Genomic DNA, 25582 nt, shown 5'->3' on the forward strand with positions numbered 1-25582 from the left:
CCCAGTTTCTGAGTCAGGACGGGAGCCAGGCCTTTCAAACTCCCAGCTCTCAGGCAGCTGGGAAGCCTGGGAGTCTTGGCTCTCAGGCTCCCTGTCTGGTGAGTTGTCAGGGCTTTGGGCAGCTCAGGAAGCCTCAGACAAGTTTCAGAAAAGATTGAAAGGAATTATTCTTTTGACTTTTTCAAAACAAAATTTTGGAATTCCTGTTCCATGGGAAATTTCAATTTTTGCTCTCTTTCAAAACAATTTAATTTTTTTTTGTATTTCCCATGGAACAGGAATTCCAGTTTCCATCCAGCTCTAACGAACACATTGCTATATTGCAGTCATAGAACATTGTCTCTGATATAGATTACAGTTACTGAAATATAACGATGGGTCATTATAAAACTTGTTCCATGAATGCAGAAGATCAGCTCTGTTCCAGCCTAACTGAGCAGCTGCTCAGGTACTATGGCGATTGGGGGCATATAAGTCCCTAGATATGTAGAGAAACTACAATCCTTGACTTTCGATCAATAAGGACCATTTGCATTTTCTAGACTGCCAGCTAAATAAATATTTGGGATGATATTACACACTCCCGCTCCCAACCCCCGACACACTTTTTGCTTATTAAATGCTCTGTTTACAATTACTGTCCAGTTTTCCTCTTCTACAATTGCATCCTAGACCCCCTCAAATCCAACTTCTGCCATTTGCATTCCACTGCAACCACTCTTGCCAAAGTCTCTAAGGATCTTTCTAGCCAAAGTTCAGAACCAGTACTCCCTTCCTCATCATCATTGATCTGGCAGCCTCCTGCCAGGTGCTTGTTTGGAAATGTAATAAATGGGTGATGGAGGCTGACATCATGAACCAATTGGTGGAGGGAGTCAATCTTTTGATAATTAATGAGAGATAACAGGATACGGATAGGCCACGAAGGGCCTTGAAAGTGGAGACAAGTAGCTTATGAGAGATGTGATAGAGAAGGGGGAGCCAGTGGAGGTATGCAAAGAAAGGGGTGACATGATCAAAGCAATGGGCTATGAAAATGATCTTTGCCCCTCTCATATCCATTCAGAATAATGCTGCAAAGTTGTATTTGTGAAGGCCAGAGAAAACGATATTGCAGTAATTGAGACACAAGATGACGAAAGACTGGATGAGAGTTTTAGCTATGTGGATGGATTGGAAAGGCCATCTCTTAGAGAAATTATGCAGAAAGAATCTGCAAGATTAAGACATAGCTTGGAAGTGAGGACCTAGAGAGAGGGCTAAGTCAAAGATGATGTCTGGGCTATGGGCCTGAGTGACCAGCATGATGGTTGTGTTGTCCACAGCGACCGAGAAAGGACACAGTGGAGAACATAAGAACATAAGAAAGGCCGTACCGGGTCAGACCAAAGGTCCATCTAGCCCAGTATCTGTCTACCGACAGTGGCCAATGCCAGGTGCCCCAGAGGGAGTGAATCTAACAGGCAATGATCAAGTGATCTCTCTCCTGCCATCCATCTCCATCCTCTGACGAACAGAGGCTAGGGACACCATTCTTACCCATTCTGGCTAATAGCCATTTATGGCCTTAGCCACCATGAATTTATCCAGTCCCCTTTTAAACATTGTTATAGTCCTAGCCTTCACAACCTCCTCAGGTAAGGAGTTCCACAAGTTGACTGTGCGCTGCGTGAAGAAGAACTTCCTTTTATTTGTTTTAAACCTGCTGCCTATTAATTTCATTTGGTGACCCCTAGTTCTTGTATTATGGGAATAAGTAAATAACTTTTCCTTATCCACTTTCTCAACATCACTCATGATTTTATATACCTCTATCATGTCCCCCCTTAGTCTTCTCTTTTCCAAACTGAAGAGTCCTAGCCTCTTTAATCTTTCCTCGTATGGGACCCTCTCTAAACCCCTAATCATTTTAGTTGCCCCTTTCTGAACCTTTTCTAGTGCTAGAATATCTTTTTTGAGGTGAGGAGACCACATCTGTACACAGTATTCAAGATGTGGGCGTACCATGGATTTATATAAGGGCAATAATATATTCTCAGTCTTATTCTCTATCCCCTTTTTAATGATTCCTAACATCCTGTTTGCTTTTTTGACCGCCTCTGCACACTGCGTGGACATCTTCAGAGAACTATCCACGATGACGCCAAGATCTTTTTTCTGACTCGTTGTAGCTAAATTAGCCCCCATCATGTTGTATGTATAGTTGGGGTTATTTTTTCCAATGTGCATTACTTTACATTTATCCACATTAAATTTCATTTGCCATTTTGTTGCCCAATCACTTAGTTTTGTGAGATCTTTTTGAAGTTCTTCACAATCTGCTTTGGTCTTAACTATCTTGAGAAGTTTAGTATCATCTGCAAACTTGGCCACCTCACTGTTTACCCCTTTCTCCAGATCATTTATGAATAAATTGAATAGGATTGGTCCCAGGACTGACCTTTGGGGAACACCACTAGTTACCCCTCTCCATTCTGAGAATTTACCATTAATTCCTACCCTTTGTTCCCTGTCCTTTAACCAGTTCTCAGTCCATGAAAGGACCTTCCCTTTTATCCCATGACAGCTTAATTTACGTAAGAGCCTTTGGTGAGGGACCTTGTCAAAGGCTTTCTGGAAATCCAAGTACACTATGTCCACCGGATCCCCCTTGTCCACATGTCTGTTGACCCCTTCAAAGAATTCTAATAGATTAGTAAGACACGATTTCCCTTTACAGAAACCATGTTGACTATTGCTCAAGAGTTTATGTTTTTCTATGTGTCTGACAATTTTATTCTTTACTATTGTTTCAACTAATTTGCCTGGTACCGACGTTAGACTTACCGGTCTGTAATTGCCGGGATCACCCCTAGAGCCCTTTTTAAATATTGGCGAAGAGTGGCGAAGAGTGGGGCAGGGGAAGAGAGGGGAGATTAGGAACTCTGTTTTAGCCATGTTGAATTTGAGCAGACAGTTTAGGATCCATAAGTAGGTGTCAGAAAGACAGGCCAAGATTTTAATTTCGACAGGAGGAGACAGGTCTGGAGTAGAGAGGTAGATCTGTGAGACATCTCCATAGAGATGGCAGTTAAAGTTGTGTTTGCAGATGAGATTACCCAGAGATAAGGTGTAAAGGGAGAAAAGGAGGAGACCAAGGAGAGAGCCCTGTGGAACCCCCACAGAAGGTTGGAGGGGATGAGGAGGATACTCCAAAGGACATGCTGAAGAAGCGATTGGGGAGGTAGGCAGAGAACCAGGAGAGGATAGTGTCACAGAGGCCAAGGGAGACAAGATTTAATGGTTGACAGTGCTGAAGGTCTGAGATGTCTGAAATCGCCAAAGGATTCACGTTTTTATCATGTTGTTGCTAAAAGAGCCCTGAGGGTACACATTCCATAATTGTTCAATGGCCCAGCACAGTTAACCACTACTATTGATGATAGCTCAGTCACGGTCCAAAGCCAAATCTGTGTCTGTGGATCGTTTACAAAGAATGGGGAGCCTGAAGGTTAGTTGTCTGAAGGTAGCAGAGACACATTTCCAGAAATACGGATTTACATTTCAGTTGTTTTTATTTCATGTACAACATGGCTGGGTTTATTTAAATTAATTTAACAGCTCAAAGTATTATATGCTTTGAAAGGTGTCTTGTCAGAAATAATATCAACAGTAAATAAAATTGATACCCACAAAATTACTTGCAAAGTGTGTCAGAGACAAATGAAACCAATGTTTATTAAAATACCTCCAGCAAATAGACATCTGTCAGACATACATTTTAGTTTTTTGCAGACTCAAAAAATAGATTCTAACTTTTTAAATAAATTCACTGGGAGCTACATTATTAACTGTATCAGGATTAGTGAAACATACTATCTCAACAAAATTCTTTGACTAGAGAAATCTATAATATCTAAACAATATATTTTACATACAAAAATACACTTGATATTGTGAAGAGTAATAGTGAGGAGGAAAATATATTCTTTTATTTACAAACAATGGTTCTTTAACACTTTCTTTAAAAATAAATACTTCATTTTGTTGCAACTTTTTTTATATATATATATGTTTTTTTACAAATTCAACTCGTGTGTATATTTTGGTATTTTGACAAAATTTAAAGTTCCGATATATGACAGAAATACATATTGTCACATTGTAAAGAAAAAGAGTACCTGAATCTAATTAGCTTATTTTTCTTGAATATTTATAATGTATTTTAGTGTCTGAGTCTTAAAAGAACAAATCTGATATAGACATAGGTAAATAAAATAATCTCTGTGTATGTGGAACTTATTAGATACACTCCCATAACACTAATGATATAGCTAGTATATGCCATTCTACTACATTCTAAAAGGTAAGTTAATACAACCGCACCACAAACTATCTGCCTAAGAGTGAATTCCTAACAGCAAATTCCTAACAGCCCAAGAGATCTGTATTTAGATATTTTTTGAGTGGGTAGCAGGGGGATATGGAGTGGGAGATGGGAAGGGAAACGAGCGCAATCATACTCAACAGGTACAAGTTTTAAGTGAAGTCTCTTTGAACTAGTACTGGTTTGAAAGATTTTTGAAAGCTGGTTTTCAAAAGAAGTAAATAAAATGTTAAGAATTACACCATATGCCTGCTAAATTCTGAAGTCCATCTATCAACCTCCACTTCTCCCAAAATTAATTCTTCTCCATTTTTGCTTCTTATAACATACGACTATGGTTAGCTATAAGGTTTATAGTTTGGAAAAAAAATCTGAGAATAGTTCTACACCAAAGACATCCCCCAAACAAAAACACAACTTAAAAATTTCGGAAGTGCCCTAAGTGATTTAGGTCATTTCTATACTATGGGGACACTACTAGCTATGATGCTGTAGCTATTCAGGCATAATCCTGTAGCGTAGACACAATCAGTAGCAACAGAAGGAATTTTTCCATCTCTTGCCAGAACACCATCTCTTTGAACTACAGTAGCTAGGTTGACAAAAGCCCTCTTCCATCCATCTAGTTGCATCTATACTAGGGGTTAGGTCAGTATAGCTATGGCACTCAGGGGATATGAAATATCCTGGCATTTAACAGATATACAAACTGTAGCCCCAAATATTTGGCAAACACTTTCAATCAAACTACATTTGCTCTTTTGGCATGTTTGCTATTTGCATTTGAAAGGAGCATCCCACAGGTACCAGGGTGGATGGAGAGTCACAGATGCAAGTTTCCTGGAGGCTCATCTGTCACTTAGAGAAAAACAAATTACTTATAATTTAGCATGTCTCTATAAAACATTCACTACTCACTCCATCTCCGAGCATGAGCTCAGAGTCTCCTCCCTTTGCTTACACAGAGATCAATATAATTGAAAACCAGTGCATTAAGGCAAGAATGTATTTCAGTTGGCATCACTTCTCTGAACCTCCAATCCTACAGCCTTTTAAATCCCCTGCCTCCAGCCTCCCCAACTTCTCACCCTGTTTGAGGATGATACTGTCTGCTTGGGGCACCAGAAACCCAATGACTGCCCGTGGTTGTGTGTCCCCTTAAGTGTATACACAATCTGCTTCTTATGAGCAAAATGTCTGCGTCTGATAATTAGGCCTCTTTAGAGGACAGTCTGGTAGCCACCAGACTACAGTTTGCATATCTGTTTAATACAAGAAAATCTCATAATTAAAAAAAACAACTGGTAGTCCTGCAGTAGCCAGTCTCTTCTGGACTTTCTGCAGTGATGATGCACAGGAAAAGCAGTGAGCTTTATATTGTTTTGACAGCAATGATATTATTCCAGCTTTTTGTTTTTCAAGTATGCTATAGTCTCTCTCCACCTGAACCCTGGATAGGTATGGAAAATATGTATGAAACAATGTCAGAACACTCGGATACTACTCGTATGAGTGGATTGGCACAGAGATATCCTCCCCCAGAACTCCTTCCCATGGATTTTCCTGCAGGAGGCAATGATTTGGGCCCACAGGATTACTTACATTAGTAAAGCTACTCACATGCATAAGTGCTTACAGGATCAGGCCCTCTAAAATGGCTTCATTCTACCATATATTGTTGCTGATACATTTGAGGTGATAGAGGCACAAAAGGAATCTAATCAGAAATATCTCAGAATCCCCTTTACTGGAGGTTTTTAAGAATGGGTTAGACAAACACCTCTCAGGGATGGTCTAGGTATACTTAATCCTGCCTCAGCACGCTGGGATGGACTAGACCACCTCTTGAGGTCCCTTCCAGCCCTATATTTCTATGAAATTTTGAATTCTTATTGCAAAAACAGGGTTTCATTTTTTGACCAGCTCGATTAATTTTGTCTTATTGTTTGGATCTGCTATCAAATTAGATCCTTTAAGTGATTAAATACAATGTTTACAATTCAAGTTTTATTATACAATGAAAAAATTTGATGGAGGCATTTGTAAAGCTGAAGTCAAAACTGTGCATCTATACTGTAGGTAAATAAAACAGTCTAGTGCATCTTCTATCTATTGAAGCAGCAAAGAGTCCTGTGGCACCTTATAGACTAACAGACGTTTTGGAGCATGAGCTTTCATGGGTGAATACCCACTTCGTCGGATGCATGTAGTGGAAATCTATCTATTGAGACATTTAAAAGAATACAAATGCCATTATAATGTTTTGGACTAATTTATTGCATTATGTTGTTCTATGAAACACTATCACTATTATTAATGATTTTTAAAATTAAAGTTATGTCTACACTATAAGCTACAGTATCACACAGGTATCCTCGTGCTAGCTCTCATCCGAGCTAGCAGGATAAAAATAGTAGTGTGGCCACAGTAACATGGGCAGCAGTGGCACTTACTAGCGACCCTGGGTACAAACCCACTGGACCTCCTTGGGTATGTATTTGAGGCAACTAGCCTGGGCTGCCACTGCCACTGCCCATGTTACCGTAGTTACGCTATTATTTTTAGTCTACTACCTCAGATGACAAATTATGTCTATGCGAGCAGGGAATCACAATCCTAGCTCATAGTGTAGACATAGCCTAAAAAACTGTGTTCAGGGCAAATATTCATTTAGTTTGAACACTAATCTTTCACTACAGATGTGCTGATGAAGGAAAAATAATTGACTTACTGAGTTTTATGTAAGAGACTAAAATTTCTGATTAGGAATAGCATTAATGGTTTAATAGATTTTAAGGTCAGAAGGGACCAATAGGTCATCTAGTCTAACCTCCTGTATAACACAGGCTCTAGAATTTCATCCATTTACTCCTGTATTGAGCCTAAAAACTAGCGTTTGACTAAAGCACACCTTCCAGAAAGGCATCCAGTGTTTATCTGAAGTCATCAAGAGATGGAGAAATCACCACTTCCCTTGGTAGGTTGTTCCAGTGAATAACCACTCTCATTGTTAGTAACCTGAGCCTTGTTTCTAATTTGAATTTAACTTCCAGCCATTGGTTCTTGTTCTGTCTTTCTTTGCTAGACCAAAGAGCCCTTTAGTTTCTGGTATTTTCTCCTTTTAAAACTACTTATGTACTGTAATCAAGTCACCTCGTTCTTTTTATTTGTTTTCTAATTACATGCAAACAAACAGAGTTTTCTCCAAAACAAAGATAACTAAGAGAACCACAAGACTACCGACCCAAAGCCCATTAATAGGCACTTACAAATTCCTCAGAAAGTAAAGAAAGTGAGGTCCACAACAAAACCGGACTATACCCATCCAGAGCCAAGAATTTAAAAAACGTATTCTTCATCAGGTTCCTATGGCATGATTTTCTACGATGTTGAGCTTTGATGGGTGCCTAAGTACAGATGCAAAGATGGGATTTTCAAAAGCACCTAAGTGACTTACTTGGGGCACTGTTGAAAATCCCCTAACTTTAGGCACACATTTTTGAAAATATTAGCCTAAGTGATGAAGCAAAATGCAGATCTAATAAAAATGGAATGGCATTACTAACTGAGCAAACAGGCAACTGCAATCTTCCACTGTGCTTGGCATTCATCAGGTATGGAAAACATTTAGAACAGAGAAAGATGTTGCCATGGGTTTACTGGAAAACCAGGACAAGAAGTGTTATGTGAATCACATGGGCAACAGAATGGTGCCCCTCATGTTTCAGTGGGAAACCAACCAGGCCAGTCAGAGGGATAGTAGCTATTCACAACCTGCTGAGAGGCAATTTTTAAATGCTTGACTAAGACAAGACAAACATGACTTATGGAGAAAGATTGAAGTAAATAAACGTACTGTAGGTGTTACCATTCTTGATAAAACCAGTTATCCATCTAATCACGTATTCTTCCTCCAGCAATGGCCAATATTAATGTTTTAATAGAAGAAAAACAAAAAAATACTCACATAAATCAACTGACTTGGCTAGCTGAAATGTTATGGCATAAGGAAAAAAAAATTTCTTTCAATCTTTACAGGCTATCAGATAGCACCAAAAATCATGAGATTTGATTACTTTGGTACCACTATCCTAGCCTGCACAGCTACAAATTACATTAGATAAAGAAAATTTCCTGATTTTTGAAAATAAGAGAGCTCAAGAATAGATAATCTGCTGTTACAGTAAGCACTGGTTTTGATGGAACAGCGTTCCACTGAGGTAATATTGAATTTAGGTTAATAGATTCCAAGGCCAGAAGGGACCACTGTGATCACAGTCTGACCTCCTGTATAGCACAGGCCATAGAACTTCTCCAAAGTAATTCCTAGAGCAGATCTTTTAGAAAAACAGATGATACTGATTTAAAAATGCCCAGTGATGAAGAATCCACCACGACCCTTAATAAATTGCTCCAATAATTACTCTCCACAGTTAAAAATTTACACCTTGTTGCCAGTCTGAATGTGTCCAGCTTCAACTTTCAGCCATTGAATCATGTTATAGCTTTCTCTGCTGGACTGAAGAGCCCATTATTAAACATTAGTTCCTTAAGTAGATACTTCTAGGCTGTAATCAAGTCACCCCTTAACCTTCTCTTTGTTGAGCTAACAGACTGAGCTCTTTGAGTCTCTCACTATAAGGCATATTATCCAATCCTTTAATCATTCTCATGTGTCTTCTCTGAACCCTCTCCAATTTATCAACATCCTTCTTGGATGACAGCAGCTCCAAGGAAATCTATAGATATCCATTCCATGCATCTTTTATTTGGAGGCTAATGGCTTCACATTCAGCTTGGAGCTGAACATTGTACTGAGATACTCTTTGGCTGCTGTGACATACGGTGTGGAGGGGGAGTTGTTTGCCATGCTAAAGTTATGTCTATCTTTAGTATTTTGGAGGAAAGCTCCCACTTGCACTGCATCAGGTACAGCTTCAAGAGAGGTGGCAATGGTCAGAGCATTTGTGTAGAAAAGGCTCAGGCATTTTCACCACCACGCCATCCAACCCTCTTCAGAGAAGGTCTAGATGACATTGTTATAAAAAAATGTTCAAGCCGTGGTGCTAGTGTAATGTTAGCTGGATTCACCCAAAAATGCTAGTATACATATGGCTTAAGAGGTTACCTGGTACTCTGATCCATTGGGTGGTAGGATGGAAAAGGCTGAGACATCCTCAATAGTTTAGAAAGGTTAGACTCCTAAGCTAAACTTCGTCCTTCCCAGGACTACTTGAAAGGTTAAAGAAAGAACATTGAAAAAAATTCTCTGAGTGTCTGAAGATTCCAAGAGGACATCTCCAGGGTGATCTAAGCCCCTGTAACTGCAGATAAGACTTACAAAATAGGTTTAATGTTTATTAATATTTTGGTTCATAAGTTATGTTGAAGTTTTTTCCTGTATATACAAAGTATTTTTCCTTCTGTTACAATGTTTATATATTTCAGCACTTGTCTTTATTAACTTTGGGTTGGGGGATATTTAGCTTTCAATGTTTCATGTTATTTAAAATCATGTGGAACAATAATAAAGCAAAAGGGAAATTTCCATTTATAACAATGGTTGCATGTGTAAATCCCATGCACTTGGATGAAAGAATAGACTCCAAATGTCTGATTTACAGTGCAATCTTTACACTTGGGGTTCTCTGTGGTACAAACCAGAAGAAAACAAGCCTGTGTTTTATGAAATTCCTTGGGAGAGTTTTCCTGAAATAACATTCTATGAAACACTACATGCTCGACATTGTGTCCATTTCAAATATGATATGTAAACAACTGCACTTTTTTATTTTACACGTTTTTACTCATCACCTGGTAGAAGATAACTCAAATGTACAGTGGTTAGTTATTTTTTTCTTCCGCTATCTGAGTACTTCAGCGATTCCAGTTTGTTTAAATTTCCATATGCACTGGATCACAGGCTCAGTCTATTAGTATTTTTCTCCACACAAACCTCTTCCAATTTCACTATAAATATATTCTTAGATCATTAAACTTATAAATGTAGATTTTCACAATAAAGCACACAATATAAAAGACAGATTTCCATAGGTTACTTATGGACAGATCAATAAGAAAAGTCATAAAAATAATATAATGTATATTGTTAAAATATCTCTAATACGCAAAATAATCTGTTTAATTTTTAAAGCAATATGATGCAACAGTAATATAGATATTCTCCTCACTCTCAAAATCTAATGGATGAAATAGTGTTTCACAGTTATAATAGCATTATAATTTATTCAGAACCTTACCTAACAAGCTTATGTGCAGTAGGTCTCATATGTTTATCCTTGGTAATGTTGAAAAATAGGGCCCTTTTAGACTGGTCTTTACAAACCTCCAAAGGCCAGGCAATAGCAAGGGAGTTAAAAGAAACTGTTGACTTCCTTTCCTTTCTACCTTTTCCTTTCCTCCTCCGTTCTATCTTTTCTATTCCTCCCCAGATCAGAAAGCTTAGGTTAAAAATCTGTCTTCAAAATACATCTGAAATGCTTTCAACTTCCCTGACATAGCACTTTATGCTGTGCCACTGTGTTATTAGACAGAAACTTTAGGGGTATTCACATCCCAGGTTTTGATTCAGGCTGGTCTCTAAATTTAAATCTAGAGAACCTAAATAGTGCATAATTATATAATTTACATATACATATAAGTAGGCTTGGAAGGATTCAATTTTTAATCAGTAAATGTCAGTAACTGTTGATTTCACCGTATACACATCAACCGACAAAAATAGTTCCATCAACAACAACAGAAATTTACAGATAGGCAAAGTAAAAAAAAAAAGCACCTTGAGAACTTATTAGAGTTTGATTTAGGGATATTTACTTTATATACTTCAACATCTGATATTGACAATTTGTGTTTTAATGGTTATAAAGCTTTAACTGTTTGAAATACATTTACTCTCATAAAATAATTAATGTCTGATTCCTCTGCCCCCCCCCAATTTCCTGCAATGATAAAAATTTAAATAATACTTAAAATTAACAGCAATATTATTCTTCAAAATAATAAAAATTGAATTCTGCCAAGCCTTAATATAATATCTATTAATCACCAATGCCACTTTTCTGCTAGAATAACTTCATTAAGATCAACAGGTGGCACCTAAGTATTAAAGGTCTCTCACCACTTGTGGATATTGGCCAGTGGTCTACCAGCATGCTCTTTAGCTGGTCATGTCCATTCATTCAGAGTAAGGCTTACAATAGTCATTAAATCCTGAGCAGGTGAACGGATCAAATGAACTAGATGTTCTTTTCCATTTAATCCAGTAGTAATCTCGCTAGGAATAAAAGGGTGGAAGTTTGAAACATAACTGCCCTCTTCAGGAAAAAAATAATTACAATTAGAACTGGGTGGGAAAGTGTTTTCACATCCGGTGAGAAATTTTGAGATTTTGGAAAAAAAATTCTCCCCGAATTGGAACAAAAAGTCAAAAATCTCAAACATTTCATGAAGCAAGAATTAGGAAAAAATTGAAAGGTTTCATTTATACAAGTTTAAAACATTTCATTTCAATTTTGACTTTTTAATATTTTTAAAGTATAAATTAACCACTATCTCTAAACAAAAAGTCATTTTGAACCCAAAATTTAAATAATTCATTTACATGGGAAATTTTGACAATTACAAAACTGTTTTTTCACAACATTTTTTCAAACCAGAAGATACGTTGAAAGCAATCTTTTCCCAAGAAGATTTTCTGTTCTGATGAATTTGCATTTTCTGATGAAAAATGTTTTCTCAGAAAATTCCCATCCAGCTCTAATTACAATATTCCAGAGTTTTTTGACAGGTACAGAACAGTACAGTACAGTAGTTTGCTTAGAGACTCATCAAAATCGTCTTGCCTACTGCTGTTCTTGAATCTTTGGCTTGTATGAGCACTATTGCTTATGTTTTATGTTACTTATGTTGTATATCGTTAATGCTGATTGCCAAAGTAGGTGCATTTCACCTATGTTTGTGCTTGGTTTGATGGAAGAGAGAAAATTTTGATCTTTGGAATTTGCTTTCCTTCAGTCAGAAGAATAGTACTACCATATCACTAGCACTTGAATGTTCTTGCAAATTTCCATACTAATTGGGGGAACACCTCCTCCCCATGAATCTATTTATCTCCATTGATCTATATTTGATTTGTTTTCATTAGTAGCATATTTACACATATTAGATTTATCAACAGCAGCTACAAATTCCAAAATATATAGGGCTATCTTACCTCCCTTAACTTTACTTGTTCAGAACTCTCCAAATGAGAAACATAAATAGGGGTGCTACAACTATTGTTTTCTTTAAGAAATATACAACCACCTTATCAATCTTGCTATACTTACAGAATCTCATTTGCTATGTAGATAACCCAATATATTTCTTTCATGTATATTCTTTTCAACTACCATGCCAAGGGATTAATACCTTCCTTACTATATGTCCTAAACTTTTTGCTGTATCGTTATTTCATTTGTACTGGTCATATATTGTAATGACCATCGTAGTCAGAAGGTTTGTATAATTTAGTAATTGTGGAAAGTTTTCTTTATAAGATTCCTACCCAGTTGCTTGTTTAGTTGCAGCTATTGTTTGTCTATAACAAAAGTTTTATTTACTTTTAATAGTCACTATTTTTATTCTACCTTGAAACTTTGTCTGCTGCAAGGATCTCTCTTTCTAAGAACCTGATCCTGTGATGTAACGAGTGCCTGAAAGTACCAGTGGAGCTCAGGGCACTCAGCAGGGCACTTCACAAAGATTATATGATGTTACATTATGACAAGATGACAGCAAGATTCTCTTACTTCCTCCTCAAAATTTAACATAGTAGAGTACATATTTGTGTTATACATACAGATATAAATATATGGGAAGACAAGAGAAGGGTGTATAATATGTTTTATAGTGAGGTGCTATTGTTAAAGAATATGAGCTTCAATAGAATTTAAAGCCAGACATTTAGCAGTAAATATACGACTCTATGGAGATGTGTTATGCACTATAGTTAGATGAATGAAGACAAATAAATTATCTTATGGCATTGATAATTTGAAATAAAAAATGCTTCTGTCCTTTGTCTTTTTGAAACAGGCAACATGAAGAACACATAAGAAACATCAAGTTAAAACCATAAAAATAATTTGCCAGTTTATCATCTACATATTATAAGACAACAGAATCTGAAGCTATTTCTCTCACCATGTGCAAAATATTATTCCTATTTCAATGCATATGGCATAGACTGAGTTTTCTATAAAAATAACTGTAATAAAATACAGAATACATTAATTATAATAAACTTGCATCAGTTTTAACAAAATGAATTTAATACTTATTTAGACTATCAAAAATGATTTAGAATCAAAGTTGCCCTCAGTTGCCCTGAGGTCTAAAAGCTTACGATAGAATAGCCTCTCATGAGTTGAACTGTACCTCTGTGGTAATTTACATGAAGCTAAAGTAAGCAATATACAGGTTGTTAGCTGTTACTTAAATCAACATCCAAAATCCTGTTTTTATCTTTTCCGCATTAGTGCACAATGCATAAGTACTTCAAATAACCATTTAGAAAAGAATTGCATTTTAACCATGTAAAGAAGAGTTATATAAAACCCTTCATAATTCCTCTGTAAACAGCTTCTTAGTGTTCCCTCTACTGAATGAGCAAACTCTTTATAAGGGATTGGAAAGTCTTTAGTGGATTGTCTCAGAAAGAGATGAGAAAAGCAGAACTGCAGAACATTAACATAAGGTGTTCCCTGGGGCATGGGCATAGTAAAGCATCATGCAAGGTATTAAGTCACACTGTCATTATTTTCATGTGTCTTCTTTCAGTTAGTGGTCACACTGGCTTCCTTCTGACGTAGTTTTTCTTTCTGTTGTTCAGGAAAAAAGAGCTTTATTATCATTCTTGTCTTTAATTTTCCATCTGTTCTCAAATTGCAACAAGCATGTGGTCTAGAACACTGAACTGAGTAGCAGCAAACCAGTCATAGTAGATTGGAGCCTTTTTTTCCCTCCAGAAAATTAACTCCTGGAGTGCCGTACCATAAATCTCTAAACTATGCTCTAGTTTGTCATTTCCTGCAAAGATTTCTTTCAACACATAATGCCCAACTATCAAACCTCATAAATGCCTTTCTATTAATTTAACTAGTTCTATATGTCTTTAAGGAGTCAGTCACTTTAAATACAAAAAAGAAATTTTGCAAAGATTAATGCTACTGCAGAAAGCTGGAAACATTTCAAAACAGTGTATACAAAATGTATGATTTTAATAGCTTCTTCCATTCTGCTTTCAAAGCTGACCCTCATAGGCCTGGTCTACACTAAGAAGGGGGTTCGAAGTGAATAGAGTAGCTGAATAGAGTAGCTGAATTCGAAGTACCCTAGTTCGAACTACTCATCTGTCCAGACGCGGCGGGGTCGAACTCCGCGGCTCCCCCGTCGACTCCGCCAACTCCTTCTGCCGAGGTGGAGTACCGGAGTCGACCGCGGCGCTTCCGGAGTTCGAACTATCGCATCTAGATCAGACGTGATAGTTCGAACTCCAAAAAGTCGAACTCTCCGCGTCGAACCGGCAGGTAAGTGTAGATGTACCCATAGAAGCCCATTGTGGGCAGTAGGAAAAAAAAGCATAATTTGCTGAGCTGCATGGACACTGCTACATTGATTGACAGGAGGGTTTTTTCTGAGTTGGAAGTAAGGAGGAATCTCCTGAGAAATGAAGTGAAATTTCTTGAGGCAGAACAAGTTCAAAGCAATTGTTGCTGTTGTTGCTCTGATCTAGAAAAGCTAGAAGTACACAGTTAACAGGTCAACTAAAATGTTTGAATGTTCTCTCTTTAGAAACAAAAACCTCAGTGCAATTCATGACAATATTCCACTTACTTCCATGTATCCAGAATTATTAGAGTGGAAACGTACCAAAAATGCTAATCAGGTTTTAGAGAAGAGAATTATTATATATTGCCTTCACCCCCATATCCCTTTCATCCTCCCTCCCCCACCTGGAGCCTCCTTCCACACCCAGAACTCCTCATTTCTGGCCCCACCCTGGAGCCCGCACTCTAGCCAGCCCTCACCCCCTCCTGCACCCCAACCCCAATTTCATGAGCATTCATGGCCAGCCATACAATTTCTATACCCAGATGTGGCATTCAGGCCAAAAAGTTTGCCCACCCTGATCTGGACCATCCCTGACAGCTATCTGTCTAACCTGCTCTTAAAAATGTCCAATGATGGAGATTTCACAACCTCCCTAGGCAATTTATTCCAGTGCTTATTCATCCTGACAGTTAGGAAGTTTTACCTAATGTCTAACTTAAATTGCACTTGCTGCAATTTAAACCTATTGTTTCTTGTCCTATCCCCAAAGGTTAAGGAGAATAATTTTTCTCCCCCCTCCTTATAACAACCTTTAATGTATTTGAAAACTGGTATCATGTCCTCCCCTCAGTTTTCTGTTCACCAGACTAAACAAACCCAAATTTTTCAATCTTCTCTCATCGGTCATGTTTTCTAGACCTTTAATAATTTTTGTTGCTCTTCTCTGGACTTTCTCTGGACTTTCTCCAATTTGTCCACATCTTTCATGAAGTGTGGTGCCCAGTGAAGGCCTAATCAGCATGGAGTAGAGTGGAAGAATTACTCGGGGCCGCCCAGAGGATTCAGGGGACCTGGGGTCTTCCCACCGCCGAATTGCCGCTGAAGACCCGGCACTTCGGCGGCGGGTCCCGGGGCAGAAGGACCCCCTGCCACCGAATTGCCGCCGAAGACCTGGAGCGGAAGAAGTTCTGAGGGCCTGGGCCCTGCAAGAGTTTTCCGGGGCCCCCGGAGCAAGTGAAGGATCCCGCTCCAGAGGCCCCGAAAAATTCTTGTGGGGGCCTGGAGCAAATTGCCCCACTTGCCCCCCACTCTGGGCGGCCCTGGAATTACTTCTCATGTCTTGCTTATAACACTCCTGCTAATACATCCCAGAATTATGTTTGCTTTTTTTGCAACAGTGTTGCACTGTTGACTCATATTTAGCTTGTGATCCACTGCACATCCTTTCTGCAGGTTTCAGAGTAGCAGCCGTGTTAGTCTGTATCTGCAAAAAGAACAGGAGTACTTGTGGCACCTTAAAGACTAACAAATTTATTTTAGCCATAAAGATGTTGGCTGACTTAAAACAACGCTTCCTTAGCTCTCGTTCCCTAACGCCCCTACTCTACTTGCGCTACATTGATGACATCTTCATCATCTGGACTCATGGAGAAGAAGCCCTCAAGGAATTCCACCATGATTTTAACAATTTCCATCCCACCATTAACCTCAGCCTAGACCAATCCACACAAGCGGTCCATTTCCTAGACACTACTGTGCTAATAAACGATGGTCACATAAATACCACCCTATACCGGAAACCCACTGACCGCTATACTTACCTACATGCCTCCAGCTTCCATCCCAGACACACCACACGATCCATTGTCTACAGCCAAGCTCTAAGATACAACCGTATTTGCTCCAATCCCTCAGACAGAGATAAACACCTACAAGATCTCTATCAAGCATTCTTAAAACTACAATACCCACCTGCTGAAGTGAAAAAACAGATTGACAGAGCCAGAAGAGAACCCAGATGCCACCTACTACAGGACAGGCCTAAAAAAGAAAATAACAGAACGCCGCTAGCCATCACCTACAGCCCCCAACTAAAACCTCTCCAACGCATCATCAAAGATTTACAACCTATCCTTAAAGATGATCCCTCACTCTCACAGATCTTGGGAGACAGGCCAGTCCTCGCTTATAGACAGCCTCCCAACCTGAAGCAAATACTCACCAGCAACCACACACCATACAACACAAACACTAACCCAGGAACCTATCCTTGCAACAAAGCCCGATGCCAGCTCTGTCCACATATCCATTCAAGTGACACCATCATAGGACCTAATCACATCAGACACACCATCAGGGGCTCATTCACTTGCACATCTACCAACGTGATATATGCCATCATGTGCCAGCAATGCCCCTCTGTCATGTACATTGGCCAAACCGGACAGAATCTATGCAAAAGAATAAATGGACACAAATCTGACATCAGGAATCATAACATTCAAAAACCAGTGGGAGAACACTTCAACCTCTCTAACCACTCAGTGACAGACTTAAAGGTGGCAGTTTTGCAACAAAAAAACTTCAAAAACAGACTCCAAAGAGAAACTGCTGAACTCGAATTAATATGCAAATTAGATACAATTAACACTGACCTAAACAGAGTCTGGGAATGGTTGGGTCATTACACTAATTGAATCTATTTCCCTATGTTAAGTTCTCCTCACACCTTCTATGGGCCATCTTAATTATCACTTCAAAAAGTTTTTTTCCCTCCTGCTGATGATAGCTCATCTCAATTGATTAGACTTTTCCTGTTGTTATGCATACTTCCACCTTTTCATGTTCTCTGTATGTATAAATATCTCCTGTCTGTATGTTCCATTCTATGCATCCGAAGAAGTGAGCTGTAGCTCACGAAAGCTCATGCTAAAATAAATTTGTTAGTCTTTAAGGTGCCACAAGTACTCCTATCCTTTCTGCAGTACTCCTTCCTAGGCAGTCATTTCCCATTTTGTATGTGTGCAACTGATTGTTCCTTCGTAAGTGGAGTGCTTTGCATTTGTCCTTATTGAATTTCATCCTACTTACTACATCCCATATTCTTGATCAGTTTTAGACCTATGTAACAACTCAGTTTAAAACAGGAGCAGGCAAACCTTTTGGCCGGAGGGCCACATTGGGTTTCAGAAATTGTATGGAGGGCCGGTTAGGAGAGGCTGTGCCTCCTCAAACAGCCAGGCATGGCTTGACCCCCGCCCCTACCCCCCCGCCTCTCACCCTCCTGATGGTCCCCCCAGGACTCCTGCCCCACCCAACCCACCCTGTTCCTTGATGGCCCCCTTGCTCAATCCAAACACCCCTGCTCCCTGTCCCCTAACCGCCCCCGGAACCTCCACCTCTGACTGTGCCCCACCGCCCCATCCAACCCCTCCTCTCATTCCTGACTTCCCCCTCCCCAGGACCCCTGCCCCATCCAAACACCCCTGCTCCCTGTCCCCTAACCGCCCCGGAACCCCACCCCTGACTGTCCCCACCGCCCCATCCAACGTCTCCTCTCATTCCTGACTGCCCCCGGGCCCTGCCCCATCCAACTGCCCCTTCTCCCTGACCACCCCCAGAACCCCTGCCCCTGACTGCCCCCCACTGCTCCATCCAACCCCCCTACTTCCTGACTGCCTCCATTCAACACCCCCGTCCCCTGCCCTCTGACCGCCCTGACCCCTATCCATACCCCCGTCCCTGACCACCACCTCGAACTCCCCTGCCCTGTATCCAACCCCACCTGTTTCCTGCCCCCTTACCGCGCTGCCTGGAGCACGGGTGGCTGGTGGCACTACAGCCACGCCGCCTGTCTGGAGCCAGGCACACCACCGCACAGCACAGAGCACTGGGTCAGGCCCTGGCTCTGCAGCTGCGTTGCCCGGCCGCCCAGAGCATTTCACCAGTGGCAGAGCGAGCTGAGGCTGTGTGGGAGGAGGAACAGCAGGGGAGGGGCCGGGGGCCAGCCTCCTGGACCTGGAGCTCAGGGGCTGGGAAGGAGGGTTGTGTGGGCCGGCTGTGGCCTGTGGGCCGTAGTTTGCCCACCTCTGGTTTAAAAACCCATTTCAGGTTCCTTGAATCAGCTGTGGTGGGAGAGAAGAGGAACTAAGCCATTCAGAAGTCAGGGGGAGGAAAAAGAAAACCTAACAACTTAGCAGAAAAGTGAACTGACTCTCATCTTTAAGGGGGGGTGGGGTTGAGGGAGGGGAATCAGTGGCATTAACATTACACCACTATAGGCGAGGCCTTAAGATTTTTCCCCTGGACCAGTATCAGTTTGCTGCTTTCCAGCTGACTAAACATGCACGCTACTAGTGACACTTCAATGAGAAAGACAAAGCACAGTTTCTCAATGTATTATGCTGAAGAATATATCATACCAGACTAGCCGTGGGATTGATTTTCTTTGTTTCAACCTTTTTCTCTTCAGTTAACTTGCTTACGAATTTCTGAGCCTCTTTCAGTCTGAAACAAAATACAGCACAAAATATACTATTAGATACAAGAAAACAAAACTGTTTTACAGCCAACTGGTATACTTACACATGCATCAACCACCATCTCTGGTTTCTTTAAAAGCATTGCTCAATGAATGATGAGACTAAAGGAATACAAGGCAAAGACGAACAGCAACATCAAGTGTAAATAATGAGCTAGTGTTATTAATTAAAATGTGTTCAGTTGCACCTACTACAATATTATCGCAGCAGATATGAATGAATTCTCAACTAGAGAGGAAAATAAAAAAATGGAAGGACTTAGGCTCTGCTATGCAATGCACACAGGCAAGCCCACACACCCATGTGGAGCCCCACTGAAATCATGAAGGATTCCCCCCGCCCAGGAGAGGGACAGAATCCTCTGTTTTCAAAATCCTCCTGTTGTTTTGAGCATTGTGCAGGGCCAGGCTCCTTGAATCAGCTGTGGTGGCATAGAAGGGGAACTAAGCCATTCAGAAGTCAGGGAGAGGAAAAAAAAAACCTAACAACTTAGCAGAAAAGTGATCTGGAGGGTGGGGTTGAGGGAGGGGAATCAGTGGCATTAACAAACCGATGCTACAAACAAGGTAAAAAAGTGAGTGGAAATTCTTGGGGTTCTCTTTTTAGGTAATTTAGAAACATTGCCAGCACCTTTCAAAGCACCATTTGTCTGATATTGGCCATTAAAACATGTGCCTATGAAATTTGAAATGTAATGTTATCCTGTGAAATCAGACAGTTTTCTCTACACAAAACTGCACTTTTTTTCTATTAACCTCCCCATACACACCCCATCCTAGAGATTGCACCCTTCCAACTTTCCATATCACTAACGCTCTGAGGGTGTAGACACTTGGTTTATACTTCAGTCTGGAACATCCAAGAGGAAAGGAAATTGCAAGTAAATTTTAATTACAAAAAGAAAACCCAATTTCCACTACCGTACACCGAAACAGTTTTTTCTTATAAACTTTATAGTTCTTGGCATTGTCATACTGAGAAATTTTACCTTCTCCTTTTACTTAATTTTTCCTGTTTCTGTGCCCAGCCAATAAAGTATTTAAAATACCAAATCCAGTTCAAACTGCCTTTGATACATTACATTTTGGAAAATTTTTCCATGTAAAGCAACAAGTAACGTGGATTAATTCTGCAATTACTGACACGGACTTCCTTCCCTCTTGTACCACTGTGTACCGCATTCCTCCACCAGCAACTGGGATTCATAAATATGTTGTATAAATATGCATGAATATGCATATTCATAAATATGTTGCAGTGTTTATCAGTGTTCAATTCATTTTTAAAACTTAACATTCCTTGTTTGAACTATGTATTTTGGAAGCTTCTGTTGGACAATTGTTAGCATTTGAAACCTCTTTATTTCCTTACAAATGCCTAAGAGCATGAGGGAACAGTGACCAGTTACTTTTAAGAAGCCTTACTTCCAACACCACTTACATTCTATGTTGATAGATACTATAGAAACACCTTAAGTTAGATTGATCTGAGATTTAGTTTACACAATATCAAGTTTGTTTACAGTTTTAGTTATACCTTCTGTTCTTATAAATTATAATACTTATTTTATTAGCACGCCCAGATGTCTACAAGTTATTGAACTTTTAACATGCTACCTATGTCACCTCTTCACAACTCTCAGATAGCAAATAAGGTTTGCTTTTTAATGACACGATGACACCTCATAATTGCAAAGGTTATAATGGCAAAGAAGTGCCCCTCAGTTTTTAAAGGCAGTTACTATGTTTAGATTCAGTAGGACCAAACTGGGATGGTCAGGATTCTATGAACGCCGTCATTTTGGACCACCTATTTGGTAAGTCCTAAGTTTCTCTCCCTCCCTGCGGTTATGGTTGTTGTACTAGCACTATGAGCTTTTTCCAAACAACTACAAAATAAACTGAGTGAACATCTTAACCACAGAGAATCTTGGAGATGATAAACTCCAGTTAAAAAATTATGAATAGGTAAGGTCATCTTAGATGATATACTCAAGGTGCTGAGACTACAGTAGAACCTCAGAGTTATGAACACCAGGCTTACTAACTGACCAGTTAGTAACTTACCTCATCTGGAACGGGAAGTACTCAATCAGACAGCAGCAGAGACAAAAAAAAAGAAAAGAAAAAGAAAATGCAGTGCTGAACTGTGCTAAATGTAAACTACTAAAAAAGGGAACATTAAAAAAAAGGCTTGACAATGAAAGGGAACTGTTTCTGTGCTTGTTTCAATTAAAGGTAAAAGGTAATAAGTGGAGATATACCAATCTCCTAGAACTGGAAGGGACCTCAAAAGGTTATTGAGTCCAGCCCCCTGCCTTCTCTAGCAGGACCAATTTTTGCCCCAGATCCCTAAGTGGCCCCCTCAAGGATTGAACTCACAACCCTGGGTTTAGCAGGCTAATACTCAAACCACTGAGCTATCTCTCCCTTCCTCCTGCCCTAGTTAAATTAAGATGGTTAAAAGTGGCATTTTTCTTCTGCATAGTAATGTTTCAAAGCTGTAGTATGTCAACATTCAGTTGTAAACTTTTGAAAGAACAACTATAGCGGTTTGTTCTATGTTATGAACATTTCAGAGTTACGAACAACCTCCATTCCCGAGGCTTTTCGTAACTGAGGTTCTACTATACCTGCTAATGCTTACCTGTCAGATATTAGTGCAGAACTGAAAAGCTTTTCTAGTTGAAACAGAATAATATGTTGCTTACCATATCACTTTTAATAAACAAAGGGCTTGTCCACATGATGTGGTAATGTGCACTATGGGGCCATGATTTCTAAAGTGCACTAATGTGTTGTGCATTCATTGGTCTTTGTAGATCCTGCTGGTGTGCACTAAAGGTTCGTGAATGTGCAACAGGTAAGGATTATCATGGAGTCTCAGCACCACAAGTATATAATTTAAGACAGACTTAACTATTCATTATTTTTTAAATTGAATTGCCCTAGTTATAAGAAAGTGGTTAGTTCAGTAATTAGGTCAGTAAAGTAACCACACTGTGAAGAGGCTTTATAAATAATAGTAGCCCCTGCCTACTCTTGGAAATGATACTGCTACTAGCCACTGTGTGTTGAAATACTAGCCTAGAAATGGCTAAAATAAAATGAAGTGAAAACTAACTTAATGCAAAAGAGAGTTAGCTGAAGGCAGCTATTGTCTAATCCCTCGTCCCACTTGTATATTCCACTTTTTAAAAAATAAAATAAACCTGAAAATGGGAAAATACCTTTGCCTATTAAAAGTTATGGTAGCTTTCCAGCAAAAATTACAAATATTTATAATACACTTTGGAGCTATATGAACCTCTAAAGTAGCATGTATGTACCACTGCAACTATTTTTTTAAAATAGAATACCCAAACACACACACACATAATACATGGCTATAAGCACAATTCAGACTGATTACTAGGCAAGCTTAATTAGCCAGTTATGCTTACAGCTGCATGGATATTATAAATAAAATATGCAGCACCACCCTTTCTCTGCTTATTGTGTCTATTTTCTGCCCTCTTCACTTGGTGTAAACAGAAATGTTGTTGCTACTCGTACAATGAATGTAATGATCACAAAATAGAATCTGAAATTATTTCCAGCTATAATGCTACAAATAAATAGTAAGTGAAGTACATGGCTTGTGTGATTTGGCTTAGAGATTAGTATGATTCAGAAAAAGTAAAACTACAGGTAAAGTTCATTTGCATAGACAGGAATAAACTCTTAATTATTGTCTGACATTGTCTTAGGTGGAGATACTATGTAAATAACTGATTTGCAAGGATATCACACCACATACTATTATTTTTAATCACTTTAAAATAAACTATTTAATGTGTCATAAAGTAAGTCCTTTAAGAAGTTAAATGCAGTTTATGAGAATTTATATAGACTTAAATTGCTCTACCCCTTCCTATAAAAGTAAACTTCCTTGCTTTTTTTAACTGTTTGGCAATTACTTGTTCTTGGTTTACAATAAAACAAAAGGCAACAGAATGACAAACTGGAAGTTAAACAAATAAATCCCACTAAATATCCCTTTTTACTTTTCTGAGAGTAACTGCAGTTATATTAAGAATTAATGAATATGGTCAGTTTAATATTGTACATTTTACAGAAATCAGATTAAACGAAAAGGCATTCCTGAGAGTAGGGGAGCAGTCTATAACCCTTTTGTTCAATAGGACGGCCAGCAAAACAGCTGAAGAGGACTTCTAGAAAACATTACTAAATGTGATTTTGAAAAGGCTAATAATATAATGGTCTCAGCCTGCTTGAGAGTCACTGGAGAATAAACAGGCTGTGAGGCTTACCAAATAAATAAATAAAATGAATAGGTGTCCACTTTGTCTTGTTATTGAGCTCATTTGTTAGTCAAGTGTTAAATGAGTCATCAACCTGGAGATGGGGGGCGGGGCAGGATCTGACAGCCAAAGAACTCCCTAAGCAGTAGGAAAATCATGAATGAACTAAAATAACCAGCTAGATGTGATAACGGGGTGTGACGGGGCAGCTGCCCCTCACTGGCTGACAAAGGGTTAATAGCAGCCCTTGGAGTGGCTGCGCAGAACCCAGTCAATGAGAGGAAGGCTTAGAAGCGGCCAATCATGGCCAGGCTGGACCCTATAAGAAGAGCTGCAGGGCAGCGAGGAGCTATGTCTCTCTCTGGAGCTTGAGGGAGAAGGACTGGCTGCCTGTAGAGAGACGTACCTGGGACAGAGCAGTGCTGGGCAGGGTCAGGGGAGCAAGTGGAGCTCCAGCCTGGCTGGCTCCCATCCAGACTGTGGTCTTGATATAGGGGCTGAGTAGGTGCTGGGGCTATGGGGAAGTGGCTCAGGGAAAGCAGGCATCGGCAGAGGGGAAGGAGAGGCAGTGAGCAGCTGCCAGCTATAGGGTCCCTGGGGTCAGGACCCAGAGTAGCGGGCAGGCCTGGGCCCCACTGGTTGCCAAAGGAAGTGGCCAGGCAAAGGACTGCAGTTTGCCCCTGAGCGAGAGGCCGGGTGAAGGACTGCCAGTTCCCCCAGAAGGCGGGATACAATGGAGTTGGAGCACAGCTGAAGGGCCGTACTCTGAAGAGGAGGCTCCGGTCCCCACAGACAGCGGAGGTGGTGGAGAAGCAGCGACAGAGAGTGAGACACCACAAGAGGTGCCCTGATGGACAGAGCTAATTCCTGGAGCAATCAGCAGGAGGTGAGCACAACCTGTTATATGGGGATTTAACAGTTTATAGATTTAAAAGAGAAAGCTCACTTAAAGATTTGGGTCTGACTTAAGCCTCCTCTTCAAGGGTCTGATCTTGCCCTTAGTATAGTAATTGAGCAGAATCAATCCCTAAAACAGCACTTCACAAGCTGCATACAGGGGAACAGGACCTCACACCTTCCAGGAGACTAATTCAGGATATCAGTGTGCGTGGGGAACACTTCAGGAACTGGTTCCACCACAAACTCAGTGAAAATGGACTATGTCTCTGGGTGAAGTGGTAGGTGACTCCTTCCCTCCCAGCTGTGGATGTGGCACCTAAAGTAGCTGGCTGCAAGCAGCTCACATGAACAGGAGCAGCTCATATAGAAGGGCTCAGACAGCAGGATGATGGTGGACCATGTAGGTACTCTGAGAGAGAGAGATAAGGCTGCAGGCTCAGGCAGCAGCCCAAAGATTCCTTGCTTTGCTCCTATAAGCCTTAAGTGGCAGAAATGGACACACCCTAACCTCAGCAACCTTCTGATGAGTGGGGGAATGGAAATGAAACTAGAACTAAGAGGGAAAGCAGGAGAGAGAAGGAGGAGTTAGGGAAGTAGAAGAGTCAGCAAACATACATATAAAAACAAAAAAATAAGGAAGAAAAGGGAGATGGATAAACTTCAAATAGAAAAGGGAAAAGATAATACAGGGGAAAAAAGAAAATGCAAGCTTAGGGATAAAATTGACAGAAAAAAGAGAACACAGTGGCACCTATCTCTAAACATGGTGTGAGGCGATGTGGGGGTATTGATCTGCCAATCCATCCCAAGCAGGAAGTCCCCAACAAAAAAGGAAGAAAGGTTTGGCTACCTTGC

At 40.0% G+C, this 25582-nt stretch overlaps 1 protein-coding gene and 1 long non-coding RNA gene across 6 annotated transcripts in view; one reads left to right on the forward strand and one right to left on the reverse strand.

Annotated features, from left to right (window-relative positions):
• Positions 1–13571, forward strand: part of LOC120404299 — a 38174-nt gene extending 24603 nt beyond the window's left edge. Inside the window, exon 3 of the long non-coding RNA XR_005597922.1 lies at positions 13466–13571. This is a non-coding gene — a long non-coding RNA (uncharacterized LOC120404299). The remainder of the gene's footprint in view (positions 1–13465) is intronic.
• Positions 11984–25582, reverse strand: part of FMN1 (formin 1) — a 346645-nt gene continuing 333046 nt past the window's right edge. For 2 of the 5 annotated variants that reach the window (XM_039536556.1, XM_039536557.1), the window contains 2 exons: positions 19405–19489; positions 11984–14250 (listed from right to left, as the gene is read on the reverse strand). In XM_039536556.1, the coding sequence (XP_039392490.1) occupies positions 14206–14250; positions 19405–19489 (130 nt within the window). In that variant the 3' untranslated portion in view covers positions 11984–14205. The remainder of the gene's footprint in view (positions 14251–19404; positions 19490–25582) is intronic. The other 3 variants (XM_039536558.1, XM_039536559.1, XM_039536561.1) reach the window with 3 other exon arrangements.

Source organism: Mauremys reevesii, linkage group 4 (genome assembly GCF_016161935.1).
Source record: "Mauremys reevesii isolate NIE-2019 linkage group 4, ASM1616193v1, whole genome shotgun sequence".
Classification (NCBI taxonomy): Eukaryota; Metazoa; Chordata; order Testudines; family Geoemydidae; genus Mauremys; species Mauremys reevesii.